We start from the raw sequence: 24,733 nt of genomic DNA on the forward strand, positions 1-24,733 counted from the left end.
CACTCAAGGCTGGTTTATGAGCTGATTTAAAAGAGCCAAAGCCATTCAGGCGTATATACTTGCGAATAGTGTCCACTGAAATAACCTTGTTCGTGTCACACCATACTGCTAAATGGTTTGTGAATGGAATCAATGGTGCAGCGTGAATTTGACGACAAAGAGCCTTCTGGTCCCTTTCGTCTAGTTTGGGAGCTACTCCAGAATGTTTCTTAGTTATGCCAGTTCCATCAGAGCCTGCTGTATATATCTTGCGTGGTCATCTCCTTGTATATCAACAGTAGATCCTGAGAGGAGAAGTTCTTTAGCAAATTCAATCTTTATGTTGTATTTTGCTCTAACACGTTTCTTCTCATAACTTCCAGTCAGTGTTTGGACTGAATGCGTTACTGTATTTTAGAGGTGCAAGTAACGTAACGTCCAGCCACATTATCGAGCATCTTAATGTCTAGGCACCATATTGATTTTTCCAATTTTTATGCACTGGTGTTCCTAGACATATAGCACAATGTTGATCCCCAGTAGATCACTGAATTGTGATAGAGCAAAACGCATACGGTGCTTGTAAAGCAGCTATGCAAAGATATCAATTCTGGTGAGATTTCATGGTTTAAAAATAGATCAAATGCAATTTAATTTTGTTACTATTCTACGAGCTTTTCAACGATGTAGGGGGTTTCCTTTTCCAAGAAACAAATGGCTCTTGTTCTGATATTTAAAGTGGGATTATAAAAACAAAAGAAGTCTGCGCCAAGCACAAGATCCACTTTTCCACCGTAAATCATGGGTAAGACCTGAATATTCATTTCAGACTTTGTTCCAGTTGGATCTGCAGGGTGATGAATAGGCAGAGTCAAAATACCAACGGAATCCACATAACCAAAATCTGTGTTGATGCATAAATGGTCGCTTGGTTTCATCTTTAAACCTAATCGTTGAGCACAATCGACAGATATAGCAGAGCTTCCCCACGACAGTTTTGCTAATAATCCCTTGACCTTTTTACCATTGACTGGCAGCTCTAAAAAGGTTAAATTGATGCCTAAATGTTGCTTTGGTATGTTGGTCAATACTGTTCCCATCTGGTCAGGTGTAATCGTGCTCATTTTCTCCAATTGTTTCATCTGTTGCTGCATTTGAGTTTGTGCCTTCTTCTCCTTTTCCTTTTCCTTTTCCTTTCGATTCTTAATGGCTTGTTGTACTTTGGCTTGCATTTGTGCTTTTGTCGGTGGCGGTGAAGATGAAGATGAAGATGCGGTAGCAGCAGTGGAAGCAGCAGTAGAGGCAGGAGTCAAGTCTTTGACGTCCGGCTTTAAAGTTTGTGATGACTCTGATGTAGATGATTGCGAGACTGAGGGCAATGCAGATGGCGAAACTTTTTCTTTCTCTCTTCCTGCTGATTTGCCTTCCTTCTCGTCAACAACCTTTTTGGGCGAACTGACATTTCGAATCTGATCTGTTGGTGCTTCAACTGATGCTGACTTTACCGGCGGTGCTGTTGACGCTGAAGTAGCATTGATGACAGGTGACACTGACATGGTATTATTCATGTAAACAGTAGGTACTGGAGGCGACGAAGATCCTAATTTATTCTCTGCATCTGACTTTTCAGAATCGTTGTCTTCCTCCGGATTCAATAAATGTGCAATTGATTCTGGCGTATGATGTTTCAAGTCTGCATCATCGGGCGCAAAGTAACCTGAATCTCTCAACGCCCTTACCTCCGATGTCTTGAATATCGCATCAGCTCTATTCTCACATCCCAAAATGGCAGAGACTCTTGCGCAATGCAGTCGAGCAAAAGCAGCTGCCTCTACCCAACTTGAGCAAGACAGTTCCACAGGTTCGACCATACGACGCCAACGTGGATGTAAGTTCATGATGAATAAGATGACAAGCTCGCGGTTAGAAGGCTGAAAATTGAGGCGCAGAAGCTTCTTTTGAAATCCTGAAATGTAGTTATCAAGCTTCTTGGAGAGTTCTATTTGTTCGAGTTGCATAGGTGTCCAATTCTGCTCATTTTGGGCATCTTGCATTGGCGATTTAGGTGGCTGTTGTTCAGAAGCTGCTGGTTTCGCCGCGTTAGCTGATGTGTTGGGCTTGCTCGCAACCTTCTTTTTTGATTTCCTGACTTTTTGTACCATATATATAATGAAATAAGATGAACCTGGAAAAAAACCCAACAATCCGCGAGAAAGAGGAAAGGATTTCAAGTCAACCAGTTTAGTGGGTTATCAACCATCGGCTATTGAAACCACATGGTTACAAATACAATCTCGAGTGCGATTGATGCACAATCCGACCCTTTTTTCTCAATGTCTGATAATTTAGAAGAAACAAGCTTTGACTATATCGTGCTTGGAACAGGTTTAATAGAGTCTATTTTGGCTGGGTACTGTATAATTTGCTCGCTTGATGTGGAGATTGGCATGTTCTGATGATGTGCTTTTGTATAGCTCACTTGCACGAGCCGGCAAAAAGGTACTCCACTTGGATAGCCATCAAAACTATGGTGGAAATTGGAGCGTCTTTGGCTTTCGAGAGCTTGTGCAATGGTGTTTGGAGAGAAACAAAGGTAGAGTCCATGGTATGCAGTGTGCCAGCATGAAATTAATGGCTTTCTCTACAGATAACATTGCTGAAATCAAAGGTATTTTATGGACTCACCCGTATTGCGATAGAAGCTGACGATAACTACTTTGCAGAGGGTGATTTGAGCATCAACTACGAACACAATTATGGCTCGAACTTCAGAAATGTGGAGCTACAGGTGTATGACACCCAACTGGCCAGTACAGAATTGGATGATCTAGCTGTCGAGGAAGGATCTTATAAGGAACTTATACCTAAAACATCATTTTCTCAAGATCAAGAATTAGTGGATGCCTACTTTAGCGACTTGACAGCCGAGAATATCAGCGAAAAGCTACCCCAAATCAGTACTTTTGTAGAACTGCTAAACAAATCTCGTTCTTACAACTTGGACACAACACCTAAATTGCTGGGCACTCGAGAAGACTTGGTCGAAACATTGATCCGTAGTGGTGTTGGCCGTTACTTGGAATTTAAAAATGTCGACGATATATACATCTTTGACAAGGCCTTGAGAGCATTGGAGAAGGTGCCTAGCTCCAAAGAGGATGTATTTACTAACAAGACAGTTAGTTTGATCGAAAAGAGGAAATTGATGAAGTTTTTGACCTTTGCAATGGAATTGAATGAGCAAAACGACGATAATGCACTACTCCAAAATACTGAGAGCATGTCTTACTGTCAATTTTTACAAGAAAAATTCAAGATCACTGGTAAATTGCAAGAAGCGATTGTATACGCCATTGCGCTTGTAGATGATAAAGGTACATTGGAGAGTGGATCAGATGTGCTCACCAGACTTATCGTTTGACGTAGCTTCTGTCAAGGAAGGGTTAGACAGTACACATCGATTTGTTCAATCTATGGGTAGATTTGGAAAGGGCGCGTATCTGTGTCCTCTGTATGGCGGTGCCAGCGAAATTGCTCAAGCATTTTGTAGAGTGTGCGCTGTGTACGGTGGTATCTACATCTTGAATCAGCCCTTAGACAGATTTGTTGTGGACAAAGAAACAGAAAAATGTACGGGCATCGTTACAAAAGAAGGACAAGAATACAAGTGCAAGAAACTGGTCACTGGCATGGATTATCTGAATGCTTCATCGTTACCTGCAAGGGATGGCCACCATGGGTAAGCGCAATGCATCGACATTTGAGGCGTCAACTCACCCAATCGAATCAGCACTTGGATTTCTAGGGCTATGCTTATTACAGGCACTCGATTGGAATCTAAGGATGCCAAGCAGTATCTTTCCGAGCCATTGAGTTACTGCGTATTCCCTCCTGGAAGCGAAGCTGGCAATACAGATGAACCCATTTATGGTATCCAGCAGAATGATGAAAGCATGGCATGTCTTAGAGGTCAATGTAAGTAGTAACAGAGATCAAGCAATGTAGTATTTAACATGGATTAGACGTTACCTATCTGTGGACTGCATCCAAGGATGATTCAGTGCTCAGAAAAGCTGTTGATTTATTGATGGAAAAGAAGCCTGATGTCACAGAGGAAGAAACTGATAACCGAGAATTCACAAAACTCATCACAGTGTATTATGATCAGTATGTTCGCAACGCACAATCATTATCAGCACCATGGAAGAATGTCGTATTATGCAGTGATGCTGATGTCTCGCTGGATTTTCGATCTGCTTTTGCAGAAGCCAAGAGCCTCTTCTCTCAATGTGAACCTGTGGATGCAGAATTTATGCCTGCCGCAGAGCAGGAACCAGAAGATGAGGATTAAAATAAAACGAGTATTGTAACGATGTTTTGGAGAGGTATTTCGTTTTTCATTTATTGTAATGAGGGGGTTATGAAATTAGTTTACAAGGAAGAACATGTAGACAATTTGAAGAGCTGCGATGGTAAGCAAGAACCACAAACGTCTCTTACGCTGAGGATTCATTGTGGAAGGTCCAGCTGCAGCATCAGGCAAAATAACATATCTCATCGAACGAAGCTATATATATATATATATATATATCAATCAATAAAAAAAAGGTCAAGTAAATGAATACCTCCATCCAACTTACCAAAAAGAAGCTGACACACAAACCAGTGTAAAAGAACACAAGCCAAGGAATATACCCACTTCCACCAATCAACCTGACAATATCAGTGACGATGATGCCAACAAACTTGTAGCCATAATAAGATAGTAGATCGAGCATAGAGGCTTCAAATGGAATGCTCAAGAAATAGCAGCCTAATCTAGTGTAGGCAATTTCCCAAAACACAACAGCAACTGAGGTAGACACAGCAACATACAGCATTTCAGGGTGGAAGCTATCCAAATCGATGAGATGTCTTGTCATCAGACCTGTGCTTGCAACACTTACTTTTTATGAAGACCAGCAGTTAATCCACAGAGTAAGACATATGTCACTACAGCCATCACTACATGTTACATGTTAACCCAATGCCCACTGCCCAAGATCGCTCATAAATGCATTACCAGGAATATATAAATCAGGTGAATTGATGTCCTCTCTGGGTGGTTTGAACCCTTCCATTTGACCCGTTTCTGATCTCATTATTAAGCGATTCCAAGACTGGACAAAAATGAGTACATGGATATCATACGCGTATCACCAACACTTACAGAGTTTCTCCAAGGAAACAACAAGAGTCGCAATTTACTCATGACATAGGAATTACTGACATTAAAGTAATGCCTCAGTGCAGGCATATTCACCCATCGATTAAACTAGTGCAGCAATAACATCAGTCGGCAAGCGTATATGGAGGCCAGCCAGCAGACGACTTACATTCTTTTCAACATAGGCAGAACCTTGCGCCATAGCGCTTCCAGCAAACTGCATACCCATTTGAGCAGCAGGATCATTGAAACCAAACTGAGAATAAAGATTACTATTTGGCTGTGGTGGTGATTGCATTTGAGGTTGAGGAGTATACGCATTTGGATCATACGCTTGATGCATCTTTTGCTGTTGATATTGCTGTGGTGGCGATTGTTGCATCATGGGTTGGTGTTGTTGAGATTGGTTATATTGATAGTGTTGTTGTTGCTGTTGTGCTTGAAGATGGGACAAACCTGGAGAAGGTGTAGAGGATTGACGAACAGCTGTACCGAAATCTGGAATGGGATGTTGAGGTACAGGATGTTGGAGAGGTGGTGGAGATTTGGATGGAGCTCCATATTGATTAGCGTATTGGTAGTTGTTGCCTCCACTTGGATACATTTTTCAAAAGAGTCAACGCGAAAGAGAGAGAGAGAGAGAGGTCAATATATTAAAGCAAATTGGAGTGTAATACTTGGCTAAAAAAAAAAGTGACTCCCGAGTACACTGATAGTTTCCTGATTGGCCATATCATCATCCAGTGCAAGTAAATGAAATGCCATTTATGTGAACCTTGTTGATAGATAGAAGACTCTCTGCTTTCAAATGTATGTATGAAATATACATACTTTCATATCACAACATGTCACACATTCAACTGTTTGTTTTCAACATGAATTTTGTATCCACATGTAACATGGACTTACACCACTGTAACTTTAGACCTGATTGAAATGACGAATCAAATGGAAAAAAAGCAACAAGAAGCAAAGAATTACAGCTCTGTATTATATATGTGCATTAATGCTATTATCAGTATTGGCATGTTCATGGCCATCAAGCTTATTAATGTACAACATTTGATCAGTGCTGGCTGCGTGCAAACCATATTAAAGCTCCGTTTGATATCTGCTCAAGATTGGACAGAGTTTGTCTATTTTCGACTTGGTTAATTTACTTTGTAAGTCATCTTTTTCGCATGTCAGACACTAGTCAAGTACATCAACGTTCCTCGCAAGCTGAAACTGCGGCTCCACTGTTGTGGACTCATGTGGTTAACTCACGCCGCAAAGGGAACAACAGACAACAACAATCCATCGTCTCTTTCAATCCCACTATCGTCAAACGACCTGTAACGGAAGCAGAGGCCTCGCAACAGGCCATCAATGGGGATACTTCGCCACCTCCTCAGGCGGTTATCCGTCCATTCCTCAAAGGCGTGGAACAGGATTCCGTCTTCATCGATCTGACACCTATCAAGGATCGCAATCTCTTGAACAAGGCCCTTCTTCAATTCAACGAAGCCTCTAATGCTGAAGACATGTATGAAGAATTTCTTGGATACCGGAAACAACCTCGACACTACCTCAACCATGCCTTCTTGGAAACCATGTGGCTGCCCAACAGCGAAGGTCGTAAGACTCTCATTGAAGAAGGTATCACTCTAGAGGATGGCACCTTTGTGAAAGGGTTTGCCTCGTACCATGCTGATGCTACGATTGTGAAACTGACCCTGGAGAATCTTCCTTTCTTGCCTGCCCTTCAGTTGAAGGAGGAAATGGCTGCCCGACTTTCTGCGTTCGGGGATGTCTTGGATCACGGCATCTCGAGAACTGATGGGATCTATCAAGGAGAAGGTTATGCTACACTTAATCTAACGGTTCCTTCCAGCCCTGGTTATGAATGTCAAGAGTTACATCCCGTTGGGAAATCTTGCCCTGGCCATCGCCATTTGGAGAAACTCAGCCGTGTCATTGTCTGGGATTTGACAGCTTCGGATCAAAGAAAAGTTTTACTCCAATGGGATCAAATGCCGGCTTTCTGTCGTAATTGTCAGAGCTCTGAACACTGTCGGGCTGATTGTCCTGACTACAAGAAGTGGGTCCGCTGCCATCATTGCAATGAAACTGGACATGTGGTGAAGAACTGCAGTCGCAATGACAGCCCAAACAAGGTCCGTGCGGTGGAAAACACTCCTGCCAAACCCCGAAAGGGCTCTCAGGTGGCCAAAGAGGGTAAAAAGGGTACTCAGGGTGGCTCCAAAGTAACTCCTGGTGGTGCTCCAGTTGGAAACAAAGGTAATGCCCAAGGAAAAGGCCAGGATGTTGCATCTGGTGGTTCCCAAGGTGATTCCGATAATCGAATTGCTGCTACCCAGCAAGGTAGCACTCAAGGTGACGCTGATAGTCAAACAGGTGCTAGAAAGCAGGTAGTTGATAGAGATGTTCAAATGGATGATCTTCCAAAACTCCAAGTTAAAGAAGTCGATGGGAAAGGGGCTTCCAATGATATTATCATGTACGACTCTTCTACCCATTCTGCTAATGAACGAGAGGAGCGCCCTGAACGCCCTGCGAAGAAGATCGGTAAATTTAATGGCGCGGATGATGTTAGTTCTGCCAAACAACAAGCTGCATCTAATGAAGTAGAGACTGGACACCAACTCGGCTTGACAGGCCCTCCTTCACCTCCCCAACATTAATATGATTAATCAGCAAAATACAGTGAAAATAGCCACCCTCAATTGCCGTGGCCTAAAAAAAACAGATAACACCAAAAAAAGACAACAATTTATTAGATATCTTCGAACATTAGGATATGACATCTTAGTGCTTCAAGAAACACATGCAACAGACAACACATTTATAGACATACTCAACACTCAATTTACTTGCAAGTCGAGTCTTTGGACTCAACATTGCGGCATCATTTCCCTCAACACTCACTACTCACTCAAACACATCTCAGAAGGCATTGATGGGGGTCGATTTATCTTGGCTTCCCTTCATCTTACTCGAGACCTGGAAAATTCACCCAATTCACCACCAATAGCAACAATACTTAATATTTACGGCCGTGCGTCCGCTCACACCGACCGATCAGCGTTCTATTCAGAACTCATTGGCACACAAATTGTCAAAGAAACTATTACTACTACAACAAACACCGTCTTTATCATGGGAGACTTCAACTACCAGTACAAGGATCGTCGAGTCGATGGCACCCTCACCAGTGCACCAGTAGAATGGACCGATCTACTCGATGATTACTTTATTGACGTTTTTGGGGAAGACAAACACAACACATGGCATAGTGGAAACAATTCAGGGATTCTGGATTACATCTTTTGTAGTTCAAACGCCCATCATCTAGTCACTAGCACCAACCAGCAGTATCTGTCTCCTGCCTGGACCGACCATGAACTCTTGGGATTCTCTTTTCGATATCAAGATGCGAATGGCCGTGGCCCTGGTAACTGGAAGGCAAATCCGTTCTTGGCTTGCAACAAAACATTTAGGAAGGCATTGGCAGAATTCCTCATTGATAGTGAGGCGCGTCTGGCAGAAATCAAGCGTTTCTCCACTCCCCAACAACAATGGGATTGGATCAAAGCCGAAGTAAAGATGTTTATCAAACAGTATCAAATGGAGGATTTGAACTGGCGGAAACAACAGCTACACCGACTGCTATCAAAGAGAAACAAGATGATGCGGCATAAGAAGACAAGAGGCTTGGTGTTTCAAGGCTTGGACACGGTTAATCAACAGATTCAATCTCTCCAGCACTCTCTTGCAGAAATAGAGATCTTGAAGGCAGGAAAATTTTGGCGGGAACATGGTGAGAAATCTCCAGGCTTCCTGAAGCGCTCTGTGGTGTCTCGAGAAAATCGTCGTTCAATTGTGGAACTCAGGAACCCTACAACTGGCGATCTATGTCAAGATCAACCTAGTATCTCCAACATTGCTACCAACTTTTACACTTCACTGTTCACACCGGAGGCTCTGGATTCAACCTCCCTCAGTGTTATAATTCGCAACATCCCAGGTCATTTGAAGCTCAACAGCGAGCAGCAGGAATCATTGATGATGCCGATTGATGTGGAGGAACTCTTGACCGATAGCAAGCAGACTCGTCGTTTGAGTAGTCCTGGACCTGATGGATTACCTTATGAAATCCTGTACTTGGTAATGAAATTTCCACCGTTCCATGATCTCATCCAATTAGTCTACAATGAAGCTTTAAAGAAGGGTAAGTTCCCGCCATCTTGGAACGAATCCGTCATGTGTCTGCTTTACAAGAAAGGCGATCCAGCTGAAATGAAGAACTACCGTCCTCTGTCTCTGGCTAATTCAGACTACAAGCTCTTCACTCGCAATATCAACCGTCGAATCATGGAAGTCTCTTCCAACTTGATCAGCCGACATCAGCTTGGGTTTATTCCTGGTCGATTCATTGCTGAAAATGGAATGATCTGCCAGCTCCTAATGGAAGATGCTCAACGGAAATGGTCCATCGCTGAACAACAGGAAAATGATCCTTCCTTTAACACTTTGGATTATGACATCGGTCTTCTTCTGGATCAAGAAAAGGCATACGATCGGGTGAACTTGGAATATTTGAGGAAGGTATTGGGGAAATTTGGGTTTCCTCGCCCTATTATCAAGTGTATCTCCAAGTTGATGGGTGACAACCTCATACGTATCAACATCAATGGCCATCTGTCAACTGAAGTGGCGAAACTTCGAGGCTTGAAGCAGGGGGATCCTCTCTCTCCTGTACTGTACAACTTGGCATTTGAACCTTTTCTGCTTGCAATCCTGCATGATCGCCAATTTCAAGGCTACTTGATGGGTACTGCACGAACAAAACTCCTGTGCTATGCTGATGACGCTTTGGTGTTTATCCATGACTCCAATGATTTGACTCGGTTACAGCTCCATATGGCTCGTTACTGTGCTGCCTCCAACGCCAAGTTCAATAATGCCAAGGTGGAAGCCTTTTCAGTGTCTGGTCGGGATACATGGGATATGTGGGATGGTCCATTATCACAAATGGGTATCACACATCTCCATTCTGTTGAGGACGATGAACCGTTGACCTATCTGGGATTTCCTCTCGTCCAAAGTAGGATTCAGCGAGTTCACTTTATGGGTGCTTTGGTAACAAAGATCAAAACTGCCATCCAGATTCATTCTGGTCGCTCCCTGTCGGTCGTTGGAAAGGCTACAGTGCTGAACTCTCTTTTGCTCTCCAAGCTATGGTACATCCTGCGTGTTACGCCTTTGACTCAAGCTGACTTCAAGCAGCTGCGTTCTCTGGCTATTCAGTTCTTGAGAAGAAACATCTTCCCCGTCATCCCTTGGAAGGTGTGGACTCTACCAAAGGACAAAGGTGGTCTCGGTGTTGTAGACATCCAAATACAAGCTTCAGCTTTGTATTTTCGTTGGCTCCACCCAATACTGGTTCAAGATCAAGATGTCATAGATTCCCATCCTGTGTCGTACCTCTTAAGCTACCACATTCGCAATGTTAATGGTTACCCCCACCATCAAATCCCGCTGCTATTTCCCTCTGCTCGTCGTACTAAGGGGTTGAAAAAGCAACGCACGGGAACTGTCGATATGTTATATCGTACAGTTGACTATCTTCCTAAGTCGTTTGATGCGGCACCGATCAATTCTGCAACTGCCATGGCTCTTCCATTACAGGCGGCTTTCTATGTTCCTCCATCCTCCTCACTGGTTGTTCCTCTTAAAGTCAAAGAGATGATGGTTTCTGATGTATTTCAGTACGATGCCCGGCTTAACTTTGTACATTGGAGAGACACTCGTGACCCTTCCCTCCTCAGGTGGAAGAGAGCTCCTTCGACAGTGTTCAGAGGCCTCGCATCTGGCACTCTTAAATTCCAGCCCTACTTCCTCCCAGTGTGTAATCCAGCCCCTGTAGTAGATCCTGGAGTCTCTTTTGCGCCGCTGGTGGATCAATTTTGTCTGCACGATGGCCAATCCCTTAGAAACGCTCAGGCTTCCGCCAAAACATTTCGTCTGTCTGTACTGTCGTCGGTGGAACAGCCCTTGGTCTTGCAAAATGTCTCTGCTGCTAATTGGAAATTCTTTTGGTCCCTGTCTCTTACCTACATTCAACGTAATGTGATATACCGATTCATCGCAGGCTGTATCCCTTCTAGAAGCAGATTACACTACATGATGCCTGCATTTTTCGAGTCCCACAATTGTCCTGTCTGCTTGTCCCCCAATGAAACTGCCAGCCACCTGCTCTTTGACTGTCCATCCAAAGAAAAGGTATGGCAAGGCGTCATTTTTGAGTTCCTATGGCCCACCACGTCCATCACTGACATCAAAGAGGCTCTTCTGTCCCTAGACTTTTCAGATATCTGGTACTCCCAAGTCAAAGGCATCCATCCATACAGAATCCTACTCATCACCCTGTCTCAAATATGGCTAGCCCATATGCGCTTTGTTTTTGACGGCACTATCTTTGTCCCTGAGGCGATTCTGGTACATATCCACTCCACTGTCCGACAGACAGTGGATGAAGATCAAATCCATTCCCTCTTGTAATTTAGATAGTTAGATAGTTCCTTTTGTTAGTTTAGTTTAGTTTCCATTTATATTTATATTTTTTTCATTTCTCAATTGCACCCGCCTCTTCACTCTGACCTATTACTCTTAGTGTACGCGGCTCAATCAATAAACACAATTTAAAAAAAAAAAAAAAATTTACTTTGTAAGATTCGACTATGCAAATTGTGATAATTACCCCATGTTTCCTAATGCATTCTGGGAGTACTTCTGAAGCCGCATCTAATGGTACTGATTAAAAGAGGTATCCAGAACAAACTTATTGAGCAATTAAGGAAAATATGAAATGAGGTGTTTGACCAAGAGGTTGAGATTTTACGTATGAAAGTCTATCAAAAATAGTTTTTTGTGTTGCGTTAGATTGAGAGAAACGTTTTGATCCAATATATGCCTTAGTAAAAGTCTTCATTTTCGCGGTCAAAAACACGATCGTGTAATTTTTGATGAAAACCATGAGGTACCCCTCATGCTTTTTGGTCGATTTTTGGCCATGTTTTTTAGGTCCCCAAAAAGTTGAACAAAGGTGTCAGGAAGTTACTACTACCCAAGTACAATTGTTTGGCGTCATTCCGGAGGCTCATCAAGGTCTACATGTCAAGATATGAAGGCTTGAAAGCTGTCAAATTTGGTTATGCGTTGCTTTATAGCTTTTATTCACACGGCATAAATCACGTCTTTGGTAGCTGCAATTTAGTGGAAAGGCAGCTCTGCAGTCTGTGCAGCTTCTAATTCGAATAGGAGGCAAATTGATTTTGGTAAAGCTGATTCAAGCAAATTTTGATGCGCTATGTTGCTGGTAAGCTTATTAGCAATGGAAATGAAAACCCGAATTTGCTGGTTAGATACTATGGTTTTGCATATTCGCTTCGCTGCAATCAAGCCCTCGTATAGATCAATGCTATCAAATGCTGGATTAGATGCCTTATTACCATGGCTTTGCACCTTTGTTTCGCTACGGTAAAATCCCCCTATAAATCAATGCTATCAAGTGCTGAATGAGACGCGTTATGTTTTTCCTCCAAACCCCTTCCTCATTGCCAGCTTTGCCGACGGTTTTATTCACCTTGTACGGCACACAATTCTTTAAATTTTTGAAAGGATATGATATGTTTCTCAACTTTTTTTTTTTTACAGTATATATGGTGAAGATTATCGCAGATCAATGGCCAAAGTGGTCTGATATATGGACGGAAATAGATTGTGTTCATCAGCTAGGACGCCGAGCATTGCATAAAGGCCAAATCCAATCCAGAAACAATGATACCCAAATCATGAGCTCAAATGAGTGAAGATAAGATCTGATCAAGCGAATAATTTATTTATGTGCTGCTGATGCTGTTGTGGATGAATGATATGTACATGTATCTTACTAAATGTAGCTATTTAGAGCATCTGATGAGTAAGTTTTATGTGCTTAATTTGGAAGGTCCAAGGTACCGGCTTGCGTTCAATCCAGGAACGACACATGTTTACCCTATTTCTCAGTTTGCAAGAGAAACTCAATACTTTGATAACCAAACAACTCAAACATGAATAGCTTTTGATGATGCTATCATTTTACACATTTGATATGGCATTGTTGATATATGATGCATTGTCACACAATCAATGTGGGGTAGTGGGTCCAAGGAAAGGGTAAATTTCACATGTCTATGCCCTGATTGCTGTGTAAAGGCAATTATAACCAACGCAAACACACACACCAACACACACACACACACACAGATTAAATTAAAGTGTCATGAGGTTAATGTAACTATCAACTCATTTTATAATTCATAAGCATGTGAGATACTCACCCTAGAGAGAATCAAAGTTGGCCTATATAATCAGAATGATAGATAGTTTGCTTCTTTGTCTTTTTTTTTTTTTTTTTTTTTTCTCTCTCTCTCTGCTCCGCACATATTCATCACTCTTATTTACTGCATTAACATGTCAAAGAAGTATACCATTCAGGAAGTTACCAAGCACAAGCAAGCCGATGACTGGTGAGATATATCAATCATTACAAGCACTTTATTATACTAATTCACGCTACATTAGCTGGATCATTGTCGATGACAAGATTTACGATGTTTCCAAGTTCTTGGATGACCATCCTGGAGGAAAGAAAGTTTTGTTAAAGGCAGCTGGTACTGATGCCACCAAGCAATTCCATGCTTTCCATTCCCCTTCTGTTTTAACCAAGATTGGTGCTAAATATCTCATTGGCGAAGTCGGTGTTGAGACAGCAGATGTTCCTGATACTGACGATGTCGTTGACCAAAACCCTCTTCAAGTAGGTGAGACCTATGGTGACATGGTGCCTTTTGGTGATCCCATGTGGTATCAAGATTGGTACAGTCCTTACTACAGCGACTCTCACCGTGCTGTCAGACAAGCTGTACGTGAATTTGTTGAACGTGAGATCATGCCCAACACTTACGAATGGGATGAATCCAAGGAAAAGATGTTGCCTCGTGCCATCTATGAAAAGGCTGCCAAGGCTGGTATCCTCGCTGCTTGTGTTGGACATGTGGAAAGTGAATATGTCCCTTATGCCTTGCCTGGTAATGTGAAGCCAGAAGAATTTGATGCTTTCCATCACATTATTGTAGCTGATGAATTGTCTCGTTGTGCCTCTGGTGGTGTAAGTGAACAATCATTGCGCTTTGATGCTGTCATATACTTATGCATTCAATAGGTCACTTGGGGTCTCATTGGTGGTCTTGGTATTGGTCTTCCACCTGTCATTCACTTTGGATCCAAGTATCTCAAAGACAAGGTGGTCAGGGATTGTTTGGCTGGTACAAAGAATATCTGTCTGGCTATCACGGAACCTTCTGGTGGCTCTGATGTTGCTGGTCTTTTGACTGAAGCCAAGGATATGGGTGATCACTACCTTGTAAATGGTGAAAAGAAGTGGATCACTAATGGTACCTTTGCTGACTTCATGACTGTGGCTGTCAGAACTGGTGAAGAAGGCTCTGGTTTCAATGGCATTTCACTCTTATTGATCGAACGTGACATGCCTGGTGTTTGTAAGTTTGGAGTGCATGTCGATCAATAGATGACCAACTAAACATGCCTATGCATTAGCTACTAGACAAATGAACTGCAGTGGTGTATGGCCTTCTGGTACTGCTTACATTACATTTGAAGGTATTTATTGATAAATTAGTTTAATGCCTGGAAAGCGAAATAACTCACAAGACTTCATTAGATGTGCGTGTACCCAAAGAGAATCTGATCGGCAAGGAGAACAAGGGCTTCAAATACATTATGCAAAACTTTGTATCAGAGAGAATGGGAATTATTATCCAAGCTACCAGATTTTCTCGCGTTTGCATTGAAGAGTCCATCAAGGTATGTACTGCCTCGCATAAGCGTCGTATTGAACTCGACCGACTCACATCTACCTTCGTCAGTATGCCAACAAGAGAAAGACCTTTGGCAAAAAGTTGATTGACCATCCAGTAATTCGTAACAAGATTGCTCATATGATCAGACAAGTCGAAGCTACGCATGCCTGGATGGAGTCTCTTGCTTATCAAAGTATGCACATGCCCTCCGAAATTCAATCTATCCGTTTGGTAAGTTATGTAGGCATTTGCAATGTCCAACAGATACTGAGAGCGGCGGTACATATTTAGGGTGGTCCCGTTGCTTTATGTAAAGCTCAATCTACTCAAACCTTTGAATACTGTGCCCGAGAAGCTGCTCAAATCTTTGGTGGTTTAGCATACACAAGAGGTGGTCAAGGTGAAAAGATCGAGCGATTGTACAGAGAAGTCAGAGGTAAGTTTATTTTTGTGTGCCAAATGTATCTCTTTGTACTCAATCCTTATGACACATTTCCATTCCACTAGCTTATGCAATTCCAGGTAACTGAACTGTGATTTACGTAATAGGTAACTTGGCCGTACTAATGCTTCTTTTATTAGGCGGCTCAGAGGAAATCATGCTTGATCTCGGTGTCAGACAGTCAGTTAAAGTTGCTGCTTTTATGGGTGCTAAATTGTAATTTGATATTAAACGATCCCATTGCCAAAGAGACAGGCTACTCTATATTTATGGACAAGCACGACTAATAAACATAAATGTGCTATATGCTGATATTGCAGCCATATATCCTATAATGTGAATGGTCTTATTAGATGGGTCCTTCAATTTACAACCTATATTTGGAGCTGAAGTGTTTGTTCAGCCTTCCTTGTGTATATGTTTACCCCACTGCAGGTTGTACAGTTACTCAGTTGTATAGCCGAATGAATGCCTACAGTCAAATCAATCTTTTAGGAAACCAGGTGTATTCTTGGTATGCATTATCAACCTGGGATACGAAATGTCTGCTGCCAACGACGATCCTTCTTATGGGCATTTTCTTTTTAACGAGAAAAAGGCCAAATGTCAGTGCATTAAATTCCGTCTCGAGCATACATACGGACGATAGACTGTCCTGAATGATCGACATTGCACATGTCTAGATTGTATCATGCTGAACGGTTGCGGGGAGTGGCTTTGGCTTCTACTGTTGCTAATGTGGATTTACATGCCCATCTCGTGGCTCATACACTTGCACAGATGGATCTGCAGTACTAAATCGCTCCTGAAATAGACCTCTTTTGGCCATGCTTCGGCCCGTGGTCTACGGATATATATATGCTTCAAAGACATTCTGTATGCTACATTCGATTGGGACTCCACATAAATAATATCAGCTTATATTGTGCTTGCTTGTGTCACTCTTACTACATGCTCCCATTCATTGGTGTATCTTGCAAGCAGAAATTCAACTTTCGATCAAATATAAATATCATAAGTACACACCATATTCTACTCGTTTTGTTCTCTTTTGTGTAAATTCTGACCCCTTCCCTTTTTATATACAGCCTTCTCCTTAATCATTTTCTCTCTCTCTCTCTCTCTCTTTCTCTCTTGTAATCAATACACAGTATGAAAAGTGCACCAGGTGTACCGTTAACTATTGCTGAACTCCAGTTATCATCACCTTTGCCATCTCCAAACAGACATCCATCAAATACCACCGCTCAACAACAGCATCAACAGCATACGACTCGTCTTGCTCACACAGAGGCCTCATCTTCCAATGCAACCATTCTTCCTCAGCTCCATTTTGACTCACCGTATTCTTTGAATCCTGACTTATACCCTCTAGCTAATATTACAACTCCACATGCCATCAAGAAATTTACATTCAAAGTGGATGAAAAGCATGGTGTTTTTGAAGAAATACAGGTAAACATCAAGCTTTCAATTCGAGTGATTCAGGCTGATCAAACACAAACATGTTATAGGCAACTGCAGCCAGAAAAAGATCAGCCTCTATTTGGGATGACGAAAGAAGTTACAAACGAACAGAATTAGAGAATATTGAAGAAATAGACCAAACAAACAATACCGCCTTACAAATACCAGCACCAGCAAACAGCGCATATTCACCTGGACCCTCTTATGCTCCAACAGATGCTATGGTCGATATTATACCTGATAGCCCCAACTCTGCGCTTCCATCGCCTGTCTCTGATTTAGATCATCAAGACGTTTGGCAACATCATGATGAACAAGAGGACGACGATCCTATGAATACAGCCCCCACAACCGATAATACAACTCCTACTACTATTGCTACTACCAACCTCACTAATACCACTACTAATTTAACACTGCTCGACACATCTTCGTTATTTGAAATGTTTGATACACTACCAGATAACATCCAGACCTACCTCATGTTTCAATTACTCAAACGGTCTCCTCGAAATGCCCTGCGTATGGCCAATGCTACTATCATGCAAGCCTTGAAAAAGGACATTGTGACCAGCCTGCCTGAAAGCATTGCAGAGATTGTTCTCTCTTACTTGGACATTCGATCCCTGTGCCGTGCATCGGGTGTCAATCACTCTTGGAAACATCTCATTGACAATGCTTCGGAGGTTTGGAAATTAAAAATGAAGCAATTGGATTTCGTACCTACGTCAACAGAGACATTACAAAGCGACTACAGGCAAATTGTGCGTCGCCACACCATCATGCGACGGAACTGGCGTCAAAACCTGCATCACAAAATGCTGCTGGAAGGCCATGAAGAGGATTTGGTGACTTGCTTGCAGTTTGACGACGAGAAAATCATTACTGGATCAGATGATCATAGCATTAATGTGTACGACATCAAAACCGGCAAGTTGAAGAGTGCTCTCAATGGCCATGATGGCGGAGTCTGGGCCTTGCAGTATGTTGGCAATACCTTGGTGACCGGATCCATTGATAGAACCATTCGTGTATGGGATATTGAAAAGGGTACATGTCGATTCATCTTGCGAGGTCATTCCAGTACGGTGCGCTGTCTCAAAATTGTCATGCCCACCAAGATTGTCAATCCCGATGGCTCGGTTACTATGGAACCCAGTGAGCCGATCATTGTCAGTGGCTCCAGAGACATGACCATCCGTGTGTGGCGATTGCCTGACCTCGAAAAGGAGCCAGAGGTGCCATTGTCGACATGCTTAGAAAACGATGTGATATCACAGCGTTTCCTCAAGTACAAGCTGGTTGAGCATGAGCATTCTGTGCGGGATTTGGCTCTCTACGGCAACATTTTAGTGAGTGGCAGCTATGACAACAATGTGATTGTATGGAACTTGGATACCGGCAGAAAGATGCACATTTTGAAGGGCCATACCATGAAGGTGTATTGTGTGGCTATTGATCCCAAGCGTCGACATTGTATCAGTGGCAGTTTGGATGCATCTGTGAGGATATGGGGCATTGATGACGGTGAATGTAAATTTGTATTACAAGGTACACATCATTGGCATTTAAACCAGTGTAGACGCTGATCAGTTGATTGCACAGGACATGCTATTCTAGTAGGTCTGTTGGGCCTAGTGGACGACTGCCTGGTGAGTGCAGCTGCAGATGCCACTCTGAGAATCTGGGACCCCTCAAATGGAGATCGTCTTCATATTTTAGCAGGAACTAATGGCCATCAAGGACCCATCACATCATTTCAGCATGACAAGTATAAGATCATTTCTGGTTCTGAAGGCGGCGTAAAAATGTGGGACACACAGACGGGAGAACTCATGTATGATCTCATTGAAGATGTCGCGGGCGTATGGAGAGTGTGCTTTGATGAAAGAAGATGTATAGCAGCTGTTAAAAAGTAATGTATTTTGTCCGTAGCGTATGAGCAGACACTAACATGTTTACAGTGAGCATAAGACTCAATTGATTGTCTTGGATTTCGGTATACATGGACTAGAAGGTGATGAAGCAATCTAGATGTTGGATTTTCTCCATATACCTCTCTTTCTCGTTTTGACATAGAACAGAAATCCAAGTTTAATACAATAAAAGATGTTTTTTTTTTTGCAATGATACCAGTGTACATGCTAATGATACGGGAGATATGAGCAATGACTTGACTGCCAGACTCAATAAAGTGACTCTAACGCTCCCCATGCCATTCTTAACCTATCCCATGCCGAGATGTTGGTACAAGCATCAAGCTCATGTGCCTCTGCTACCAAGTTTACTGCCTACCGCAGCTTCTCTGATGCCAAACCTCTTGATGGAGGGCCAACTCCGCGCAAAAAGCCTCAAAAAATTTTCATCACACCCAAGTTTTTTTTGCACTTTTGTATTTCTTCCTTTTCTTCTTGTTAGTTAAATTAGACAAAAAAAAGCATATACAAAGATGGCTGACAACAAGTTTTTTTGTCGCATGTACGAGAACGAGTTTCCCAAGGTTGACGATGTTGTCATGGTCAACGTTCGTCAAATTGCCGATATGGGTGCTTATGTTAAACTTGTAAGTTGTGTATGGGCTAGCTTAAACAATAGACTAACATGTACAAAAAGCTCGAATACGGAGACAGAGAGGGTATGATCTTGCTCTCTGAATTATCCAGAAGACGTATCCGTTCAGTCCAAAAGTTGATTCGTGTTGGCAGAGATGAAGTTGTTGTTGTTCTCAGAGTTGATGAAGAGAAGGGTAATGTTAGATGATTGCGCACGCGTGTGTTTCGTTATATGGCATAGTCGACTTATACATATACCTACAACGTATAGGTTACATTGATTTATCCAAGCGTCGTGTCACTCCCGAAGATATCATCAAATGTGAAGAGAAATACAACAAGTCAAAGGCTGTTCATTCCATTTTGCGTCACGTTGCTGAGAAGAACGACATGCCTCTTCAAGATTTATACGAGGCCATTGGCTGGCCTTTGTACAAGAAGTTTGGCCATGCTTATGATGCCTTTAAGATGGCTATTGTGTAAGCATAATGAGAGTCAAGAGATTGCAGACGAGAGATCTAACATGGCTTGTAACAGTGATTCTGAAGCTGTCTTTGCCGGCATCTCCATGTCTGATGACGTCCAAAAGGAATTATTGTCAATTATCAAGCGTAGAATGACTCCTCATCCCGTCAAGATCCGTGCCCGTAAGTATAAATGTGTGTCAGCAAAATCATGTCTGCTTTTGACTCACGCTTGTTGGCAGAACTTGATTTAAGATGTACTGGTATCGATGGTGTCAATGCCATCAAGGCTGCTTTAAAGGCAGGTGAATCAGTTGGTTCAGAGGAAGTTCCCATCAAGATTACATATTTGGCTGCACCCTTCTACGTTGTCACTGTCGATTCTTTGGATAAGAAGCTCGGTTTTGATATTATTGAGAAGAGTATTGAGGCAATAAAGACAGAATTGGATAAGCATGCTTGGACCAAATTCAAGGTTGAGAAGGAAGCTAAACTGGTATCCGATTCTGATGATAAAGATTTCGCTGCCTTGTTGGCACAAGCAGAGAAGGAGAACGAGCTCGTTAGTGGTGATGAAGACGAAGGTGATGCTGTTGCTGCTAGTGATGATGATATGTAAAATTATACAAAACAACCTCTTTTTTTTTGAATTAAAAAAACTTATATACAATTGATAATACGACATTTTTCATGTGTTTGTGTGTATGTGCCTTGTTTTCGGTTTGTTGAGCAATAGCGCGCGATTTTATTTTGTGGGTGTATAAAAAAAGGTTTCATTTTCACGTTTCTATCCTTTTTTTTTTTCTCTCTTTTTTTTTTCTTGCAACCTATATATCCAGAATGACAATTTACTATACCACAGTCTTCTTCATCTTGGTGCTCGAGGTATTGTGTTGACGGCATAAAAGATGGCGCATAAATTTAACCTGCTCGTTCTGTAGATGCTCTCGTTTGGCATCCTTGTGGTAAGTTGTGTGCTCAGAGAAACGGTACAGGCGCCTTATGCATGTTGACGCTCTAGTTCCCTTTCCCTTCTCGCTGGCGCAGAGCAATGCTTAAATTTGTATCAGGATCTCCAATGGTATGATTGAAATCAAAATAATGAGATTTCTCGCCCACTGACATCATGGAACGCTCATAAATATTAGGTCGCCAAGGCTGTAAGAATCCTCAAGATTGTCTTTGGGTAAGTTTGATTTTTTTTTTTTGTTTGGCTAATATATCACAAATATTAACGAATGATTTCATAGCTTTATTTTTGTGTTATTTATTGGTAAAGAGGCATAGTCTCGAGAGAGAGAGAGAGAGTTTGTGAGTGGGATTGGATGTTGATATGTGTGTCAATAGATGCTGTGAACCGTTTGCAACGTATTGACCAAGACGAGCAACCTGACGATGCTAGTCGTCCCTACCATGATTACAGTTACGAAGCAAGTCAAAAGGCTCGCAAATTCTATGCCCAAAGAAACCTCTATTTGACTGGCTTCACTCTCTTTTTGTCATTGTAAGTAAACATGAGCTCCACTCGCTCTCAATGTCATCTAACATGAGTGCAGGATTCTCGAGCGCACAAGCACCTTGGTCATTGCCATGCTGAAGCATGAAGAGGAATTGGAACATGCAAAGTCTGAACATGAATCTTCCAAGCAAGATGAAAAGAAGTTGCTGGAAATGGAGCGATCCTACGAAGACAAGATCAAATCACTTCAAAGTGAGGTTGTAGCATTGCAGAGCAAGAAGAACGAATACGAGAATTTGAAGCAGAAGATTGATCAGGAGGCTGCGGATTACCACACACTTGCTGATGAGCGTACCAAATTAGACCCTGCCTCTTCAAGTATGTGATCAGTGTGTGTGTGGTTTCTTGATTTATTTGAAAATGTACAAAGAAAATAAAATCAGTATTGGTATGTAATAAAAATGCTTTTTTGAATTCGTGCGATGCTTCTTTCAAGATACAATGATGCTTGTATCCACTTCATATGTCGTCTCTCCATCTTCATCTTCTTCGTCGGCAAATTCATCAGGATCGTAAATCACTCGAATGATCAGTGAGCAAGATGGGCATCGAGCAACATCATCACCATCCCTTAAATCATCCTTTACTGATGTTAGTATGGCAGTACTAGAAAGCCAGTGGGATGCTACTTACGACATAGATCTCAAACTTGTCTCCACATGGGCATGGATATGTGTATAATTGCTCTTCTTCATTGAACTCCATGTCTTCAATCTCAATCTAGTAGAGAGAATGTTAACAATAATCCTCATTTTGCGGTTTTATAGACTCTTACCTCATCATAGAAGGAGGTCATCTTATATATATATAGCTGTGAAATGGATAGAAAAAAAAAAGAAAAAAAAAAGAAAAAAAAAAGAAAAAAAGAATATTTCTGCTCTCTGCGATACCCCTCAATTCATATCCTATTCAGTTAGCACAAACCCTGCCAATGGCACTGGAGCAAATTTTTATGAATCTCCAATCTGATTTGAAACGAATGGACTGCGTTTGACATTGGATGTTGACATTTGTGGATCGTTTTGTTGATATGACATACTCCTGTAAGACACTACTGCTCGCCTTGTTAAAGCTTAGGCAGGTATCGTTCGCATTGGCTGCAGTTGCGAAGGCTAAGGGCTCACACTGACAACATTTAAGTGAGTAGAAGATCTACATGGGGCATTGGCCTGGATGTGTGCCTGAAAAAAAAAAAAAAAAAAAAAAAAAGAGCTTACCAACGGATCACAGAGAGCATTTTTCCAAGCTTTTTCCACGCTATCTAGACGGGCTTGTTATTGAAAATGGAGATTTCGCCTATATCTGAAGCTGCGGATCAATGGCATGAACAATGAATGGGATTTCTCATGATTTAAAAACTACATTACTTTGTGACTCGATTTCCTTAGTGCTGTAATCCTTCCAGAACGAAAAAAATGAACCCATTTTATTATATCTATAAAGTTTAGCAGGATTACAAAGAATTAACAAGCTTCTTTCTTTCTTTTCTTTCTTTATAACTTATAATCCACCGAGATATAACAGAATTTAAACAATGTGTAAGTAATTATATCATGTCACACACTAGAAACACGAAATTAACATGCTGTCTATTGTAGCACCTTTGAAGAGACACAATACAGACATCGAAATGGCCGAGGCATCGCCTGAAGCTGTCAAGCGTACTCGCTCCACTGACAATGCTAGTTCAAAGAGAAGACACATTGTCGCTAACCAAATCGTCAAGGCACCAAATGCTGTTGGTAAAGTATTCGTGTTTGGTACCGGTGATACCGGCCAACTTGGCTTGGGCGAAGACATGTTGGAGCGTAAGAGACCTATGCCACTCAAGGTGCTCGACGATGAGGACATTGTAGACGTTGTTTCTGGCGGTATGCATTCCATTGCTATTACAAAAGACGGAAAGGTAAGTAACAGCAGCAATGCATCACTATTGGCAGGTCGACAAAGGCGACTGACCCTCTGGTAAGTTGTGGTCTTGGGGCTGCAATGATCAACGTGCTTTAGGTAGATCCGGTGAAGAGTATGAACCCGCAAAGGTGGAGAACATGGATCATGTCAAGATTGTCAAGGTAGCATGCTGTGATTCCGTCACCATGGCATTGAGCGAAGAAGGACAACTCTACTGTTGGGGTACATATCGTTGCGCTGAAGGACCTCTGGGTTTCTCTCGCAACAAGGCTGTTCAAGAAGTGCCTGCTATTTTCGAACCCTTTGCCAAATACGTTATTACCGACATTGCAGCTGGTACAGATCATTGTTTAGCATTGACTAAAGATGGGCGTGTGTTTGTTTGGGGTAACGGTCAGCAATTTCAATTGGGTCGTCGTATCATGGAACGCCATTTGATCAACGGTCTTCGCCCTGAAGCCCTCAACTTGAAGAACATCAAATTAATCGGCACCGGCTCTTACCACTCATTCGCTGTTTCTCATGACAACACACTCTACGTTTGGGGTCTCAACAACTTCCAGCAATGTGGTCTCGCTGTAGAGGACGATAACGAACCTGCCGCCAATGTCATTACAAAGCCCACTGTGGTTGAAGGTCTTGAAGGCAAAGGTAATATTATCGCTGTTCAAGGCGGTGAGCATCATTCGCTTGTCTTGATGGAAGACGGTAGTGTGTATGCATTTGGCCGTGCTGATTCGAATCAATTGGGCTTGCCTAATGAATTGATTGAAAAGAACCAGACTCGTGAAGAGGGATCTGAGGTCTCTGCTTTCAAGAGAGCTGTTGGTATCCCCACTCGCATCCCTTCCTTGGAAAATGTTGTGCAAATTGCTACTGGTACAAACCATTCTGTTGCCACTACTTCCTCTGGTAAAGCATACACTTGGGGCTTTGGTGAGTGTTACGCTTTGGGCAACGGTTCCAGCGATGATGAGCCTGTTCCTACTGAGTTGACTGGCCAAAAATTAGAAGGACACAAGGTCATTCGTGTCTCTGCTGGTGCTCAACACTCCATGGTGCTTGCCAACAACTAAACAAAAAAAAAATCTATCCTGTTTATTAACACAACCGCATCACTTTTTCTATGAACATATCACCTTTCTTTCGACCTTGAATAAGCACATCCTCCTCTTCTCTAAATGCTGCCCCCCTTCCCTTTTTTTTATTTTCCATATAGAGCTATCCCCATGACTACCCTTCCACTCTCTTACAAGCAAATGCACAC

General features: G+C 42.2%; 11 protein-coding genes across 11 annotated transcripts; 8 read left to right on the forward strand and 3 right to left on the reverse strand.

Moving 5' to 3' along the window:
• Window positions 1-641: 641 nt before the first annotated feature.
• SPT20 (Transcription factor spt20) lies at window positions 642-2,141 on the reverse strand (the record flags this gene model as incomplete). Its single annotated transcript, XM_064826403.1, has 1 exon — window positions 642-2,141. The coding sequence occupies one exon, from the start codon at window positions 2,139-2,141 to the stop codon at window positions 642-644; it is 1,500 nt and encodes a 499-aa protein (XP_064676501.1).
• Window positions 2,142-2,312: 171 nt separating this feature from the next.
• Window positions 2,313-4,330, forward strand: ATC70_007140 (uncharacterized protein; the record flags this gene model as incomplete). The annotated part of the gene is made up of 7 exons (XM_064826404.1): window positions 2,313-2,389; window positions 2,454-2,572; window positions 2,627-2,647; window positions 2,703-3,353; window positions 3,406-3,718; window positions 3,770-3,954; window positions 4,002-4,330. The coding sequence occupies 7 exons, from the start codon at window positions 2,313-2,315 to the stop codon at window positions 4,328-4,330; spliced, it is 1,695 nt and encodes a 564-aa protein (XP_064676502.1).
• Window positions 4,331-4,405: 75 nt separating this feature from the next.
• Window positions 4,406-5,789, reverse strand: YAF9 (NuA4 histone H4 acetyltransferase complex and the SWR1 complex subunit; the record flags this gene model as incomplete). The annotated part of the gene is made up of 6 exons (XM_064826405.1): window positions 4,406-4,546; window positions 4,620-4,872; window positions 4,926-4,983; window positions 5,042-5,138; window positions 5,189-5,293; window positions 5,355-5,789. The coding sequence occupies 6 exons, from the start codon at window positions 5,787-5,789 to the stop codon at window positions 4,406-4,408; spliced, it is 1,089 nt and encodes a 362-aa protein (XP_064676503.1).
• Window positions 5,790-6,366: 577 nt separating this feature from the next.
• ATC70_007142 (Small nuclear ribonucleoprotein G (snRNP-G)) lies at window positions 6,367-7,869 on the forward strand (the record flags this gene model as incomplete). The annotated part of the gene is made up of 1 exon (XM_064826406.1): window positions 6,367-7,869. One exon carries the CDS (start codon window positions 6,367-6,369, stop codon window positions 7,867-7,869), a length of 1,503 nt encoding a protein of 500 aa, XP_064676504.1.
• A 475-nt stretch (window positions 7,870-8,344) lies between these two features.
• On the forward strand, window positions 8,345-11,749 carry ATC70_007143 (uncharacterized protein; the record flags this gene model as incomplete). Its single annotated transcript, XM_064826407.1, has 1 exon — window positions 8,345-11,749. One exon carries the CDS (start codon window positions 8,345-8,347, stop codon window positions 11,747-11,749), a length of 3,405 nt encoding a protein of 1,134 aa, XP_064676505.1.
• Window positions 11,750-13,702: 1,953 nt separating this feature from the next.
• VPS4_1 (Vacuolar protein sorting-associated protein 4) lies at window positions 13,703-15,773 on the forward strand (the record flags this gene model as incomplete). Its single annotated transcript, XM_064826408.1, has 9 exons — window positions 13,703-13,758; window positions 13,814-14,399; window positions 14,454-14,790; window positions 14,849-14,911; window positions 14,973-15,115; window positions 15,178-15,342; window positions 15,403-15,547; window positions 15,619-15,633; window positions 15,694-15,773. The coding sequence occupies 9 exons, from the start codon at window positions 13,703-13,705 to the stop codon at window positions 15,771-15,773; spliced, it is 1,590 nt and encodes a 529-aa protein (XP_064676506.1).
• A 932-nt stretch (window positions 15,774-16,705) lies between these two features.
• Window positions 16,706-19,054, forward strand: MAD2 (Mitotic spindle checkpoint component mad2; the record flags this gene model as incomplete). Its single annotated transcript, XM_064826409.1, has 4 exons — window positions 16,706-17,008; window positions 17,068-18,571; window positions 18,626-18,935; window positions 18,985-19,054. 4 exons carry the CDS (start codon window positions 16,706-16,708, stop codon window positions 19,052-19,054), a joined length of 2,187 nt encoding a protein of 728 aa, XP_064676507.1.
• A 415-nt stretch (window positions 19,055-19,469) lies between these two features.
• Window positions 19,470-20,655, forward strand: ATC70_007146 (uncharacterized protein; the record flags this gene model as incomplete). The annotated part of the gene is made up of 5 exons (XM_064826410.1): window positions 19,470-19,583; window positions 19,634-19,766; window positions 19,844-20,051; window positions 20,110-20,219; window positions 20,279-20,655. The coding sequence occupies 5 exons, from the start codon at window positions 19,470-19,472 to the stop codon at window positions 20,653-20,655; spliced, it is 942 nt and encodes a 313-aa protein (XP_064676508.1).
• A 221-nt stretch (window positions 20,656-20,876) lies between these two features.
• Window positions 20,877-21,881, forward strand: ATC70_007147 (uncharacterized protein; the record flags this gene model as incomplete). Its single annotated transcript, XM_064826411.1, has 7 exons — window positions 20,877-20,921; window positions 20,978-21,001; window positions 21,058-21,117; window positions 21,185-21,222; window positions 21,287-21,309; window positions 21,384-21,540; window positions 21,593-21,881. 7 exons carry the CDS (start codon window positions 20,877-20,879, stop codon window positions 21,879-21,881), a joined length of 636 nt encoding a protein of 211 aa, XP_064676509.1.
• A 105-nt stretch (window positions 21,882-21,986) lies between these two features.
• Window positions 21,987-22,351, reverse strand: ATC70_007148 (uncharacterized protein; the record flags this gene model as incomplete). The annotated part of the gene is made up of 3 exons (XM_064826412.1): window positions 21,987-22,136; window positions 22,189-22,275; window positions 22,331-22,351. The coding sequence occupies 3 exons, from the start codon at window positions 22,349-22,351 to the stop codon at window positions 21,987-21,989; spliced, it is 258 nt and encodes an 85-aa protein (XP_064676510.1).
• A 738-nt stretch (window positions 22,352-23,089) lies between these two features.
• On the forward strand, window positions 23,090-24,542 carry ATC70_007149 (uncharacterized protein; the record flags this gene model as incomplete). The annotated part of the gene is made up of 3 exons (XM_064826413.1): window positions 23,090-23,093; window positions 23,154-23,461; window positions 23,526-24,542. The coding sequence occupies 3 exons, from the start codon at window positions 23,090-23,092 to the stop codon at window positions 24,540-24,542; spliced, it is 1,329 nt and encodes a 442-aa protein (XP_064676511.1).
• Between the last annotated feature and the right edge of the window lie 191 nt (window positions 24,543-24,733).

Source organism: Mucor velutinosus (genome assembly GCF_035048745.1).
Source record: "Mucor velutinosus strain NIH1002 chromosome Unknown tig00001549, whole genome shotgun sequence".
In the NCBI taxonomy this organism is placed as follows: Eukaryota; Fungi; Mucoromycota; class Mucoromycetes; order Mucorales; family Mucoraceae; genus Mucor; species Mucor velutinosus.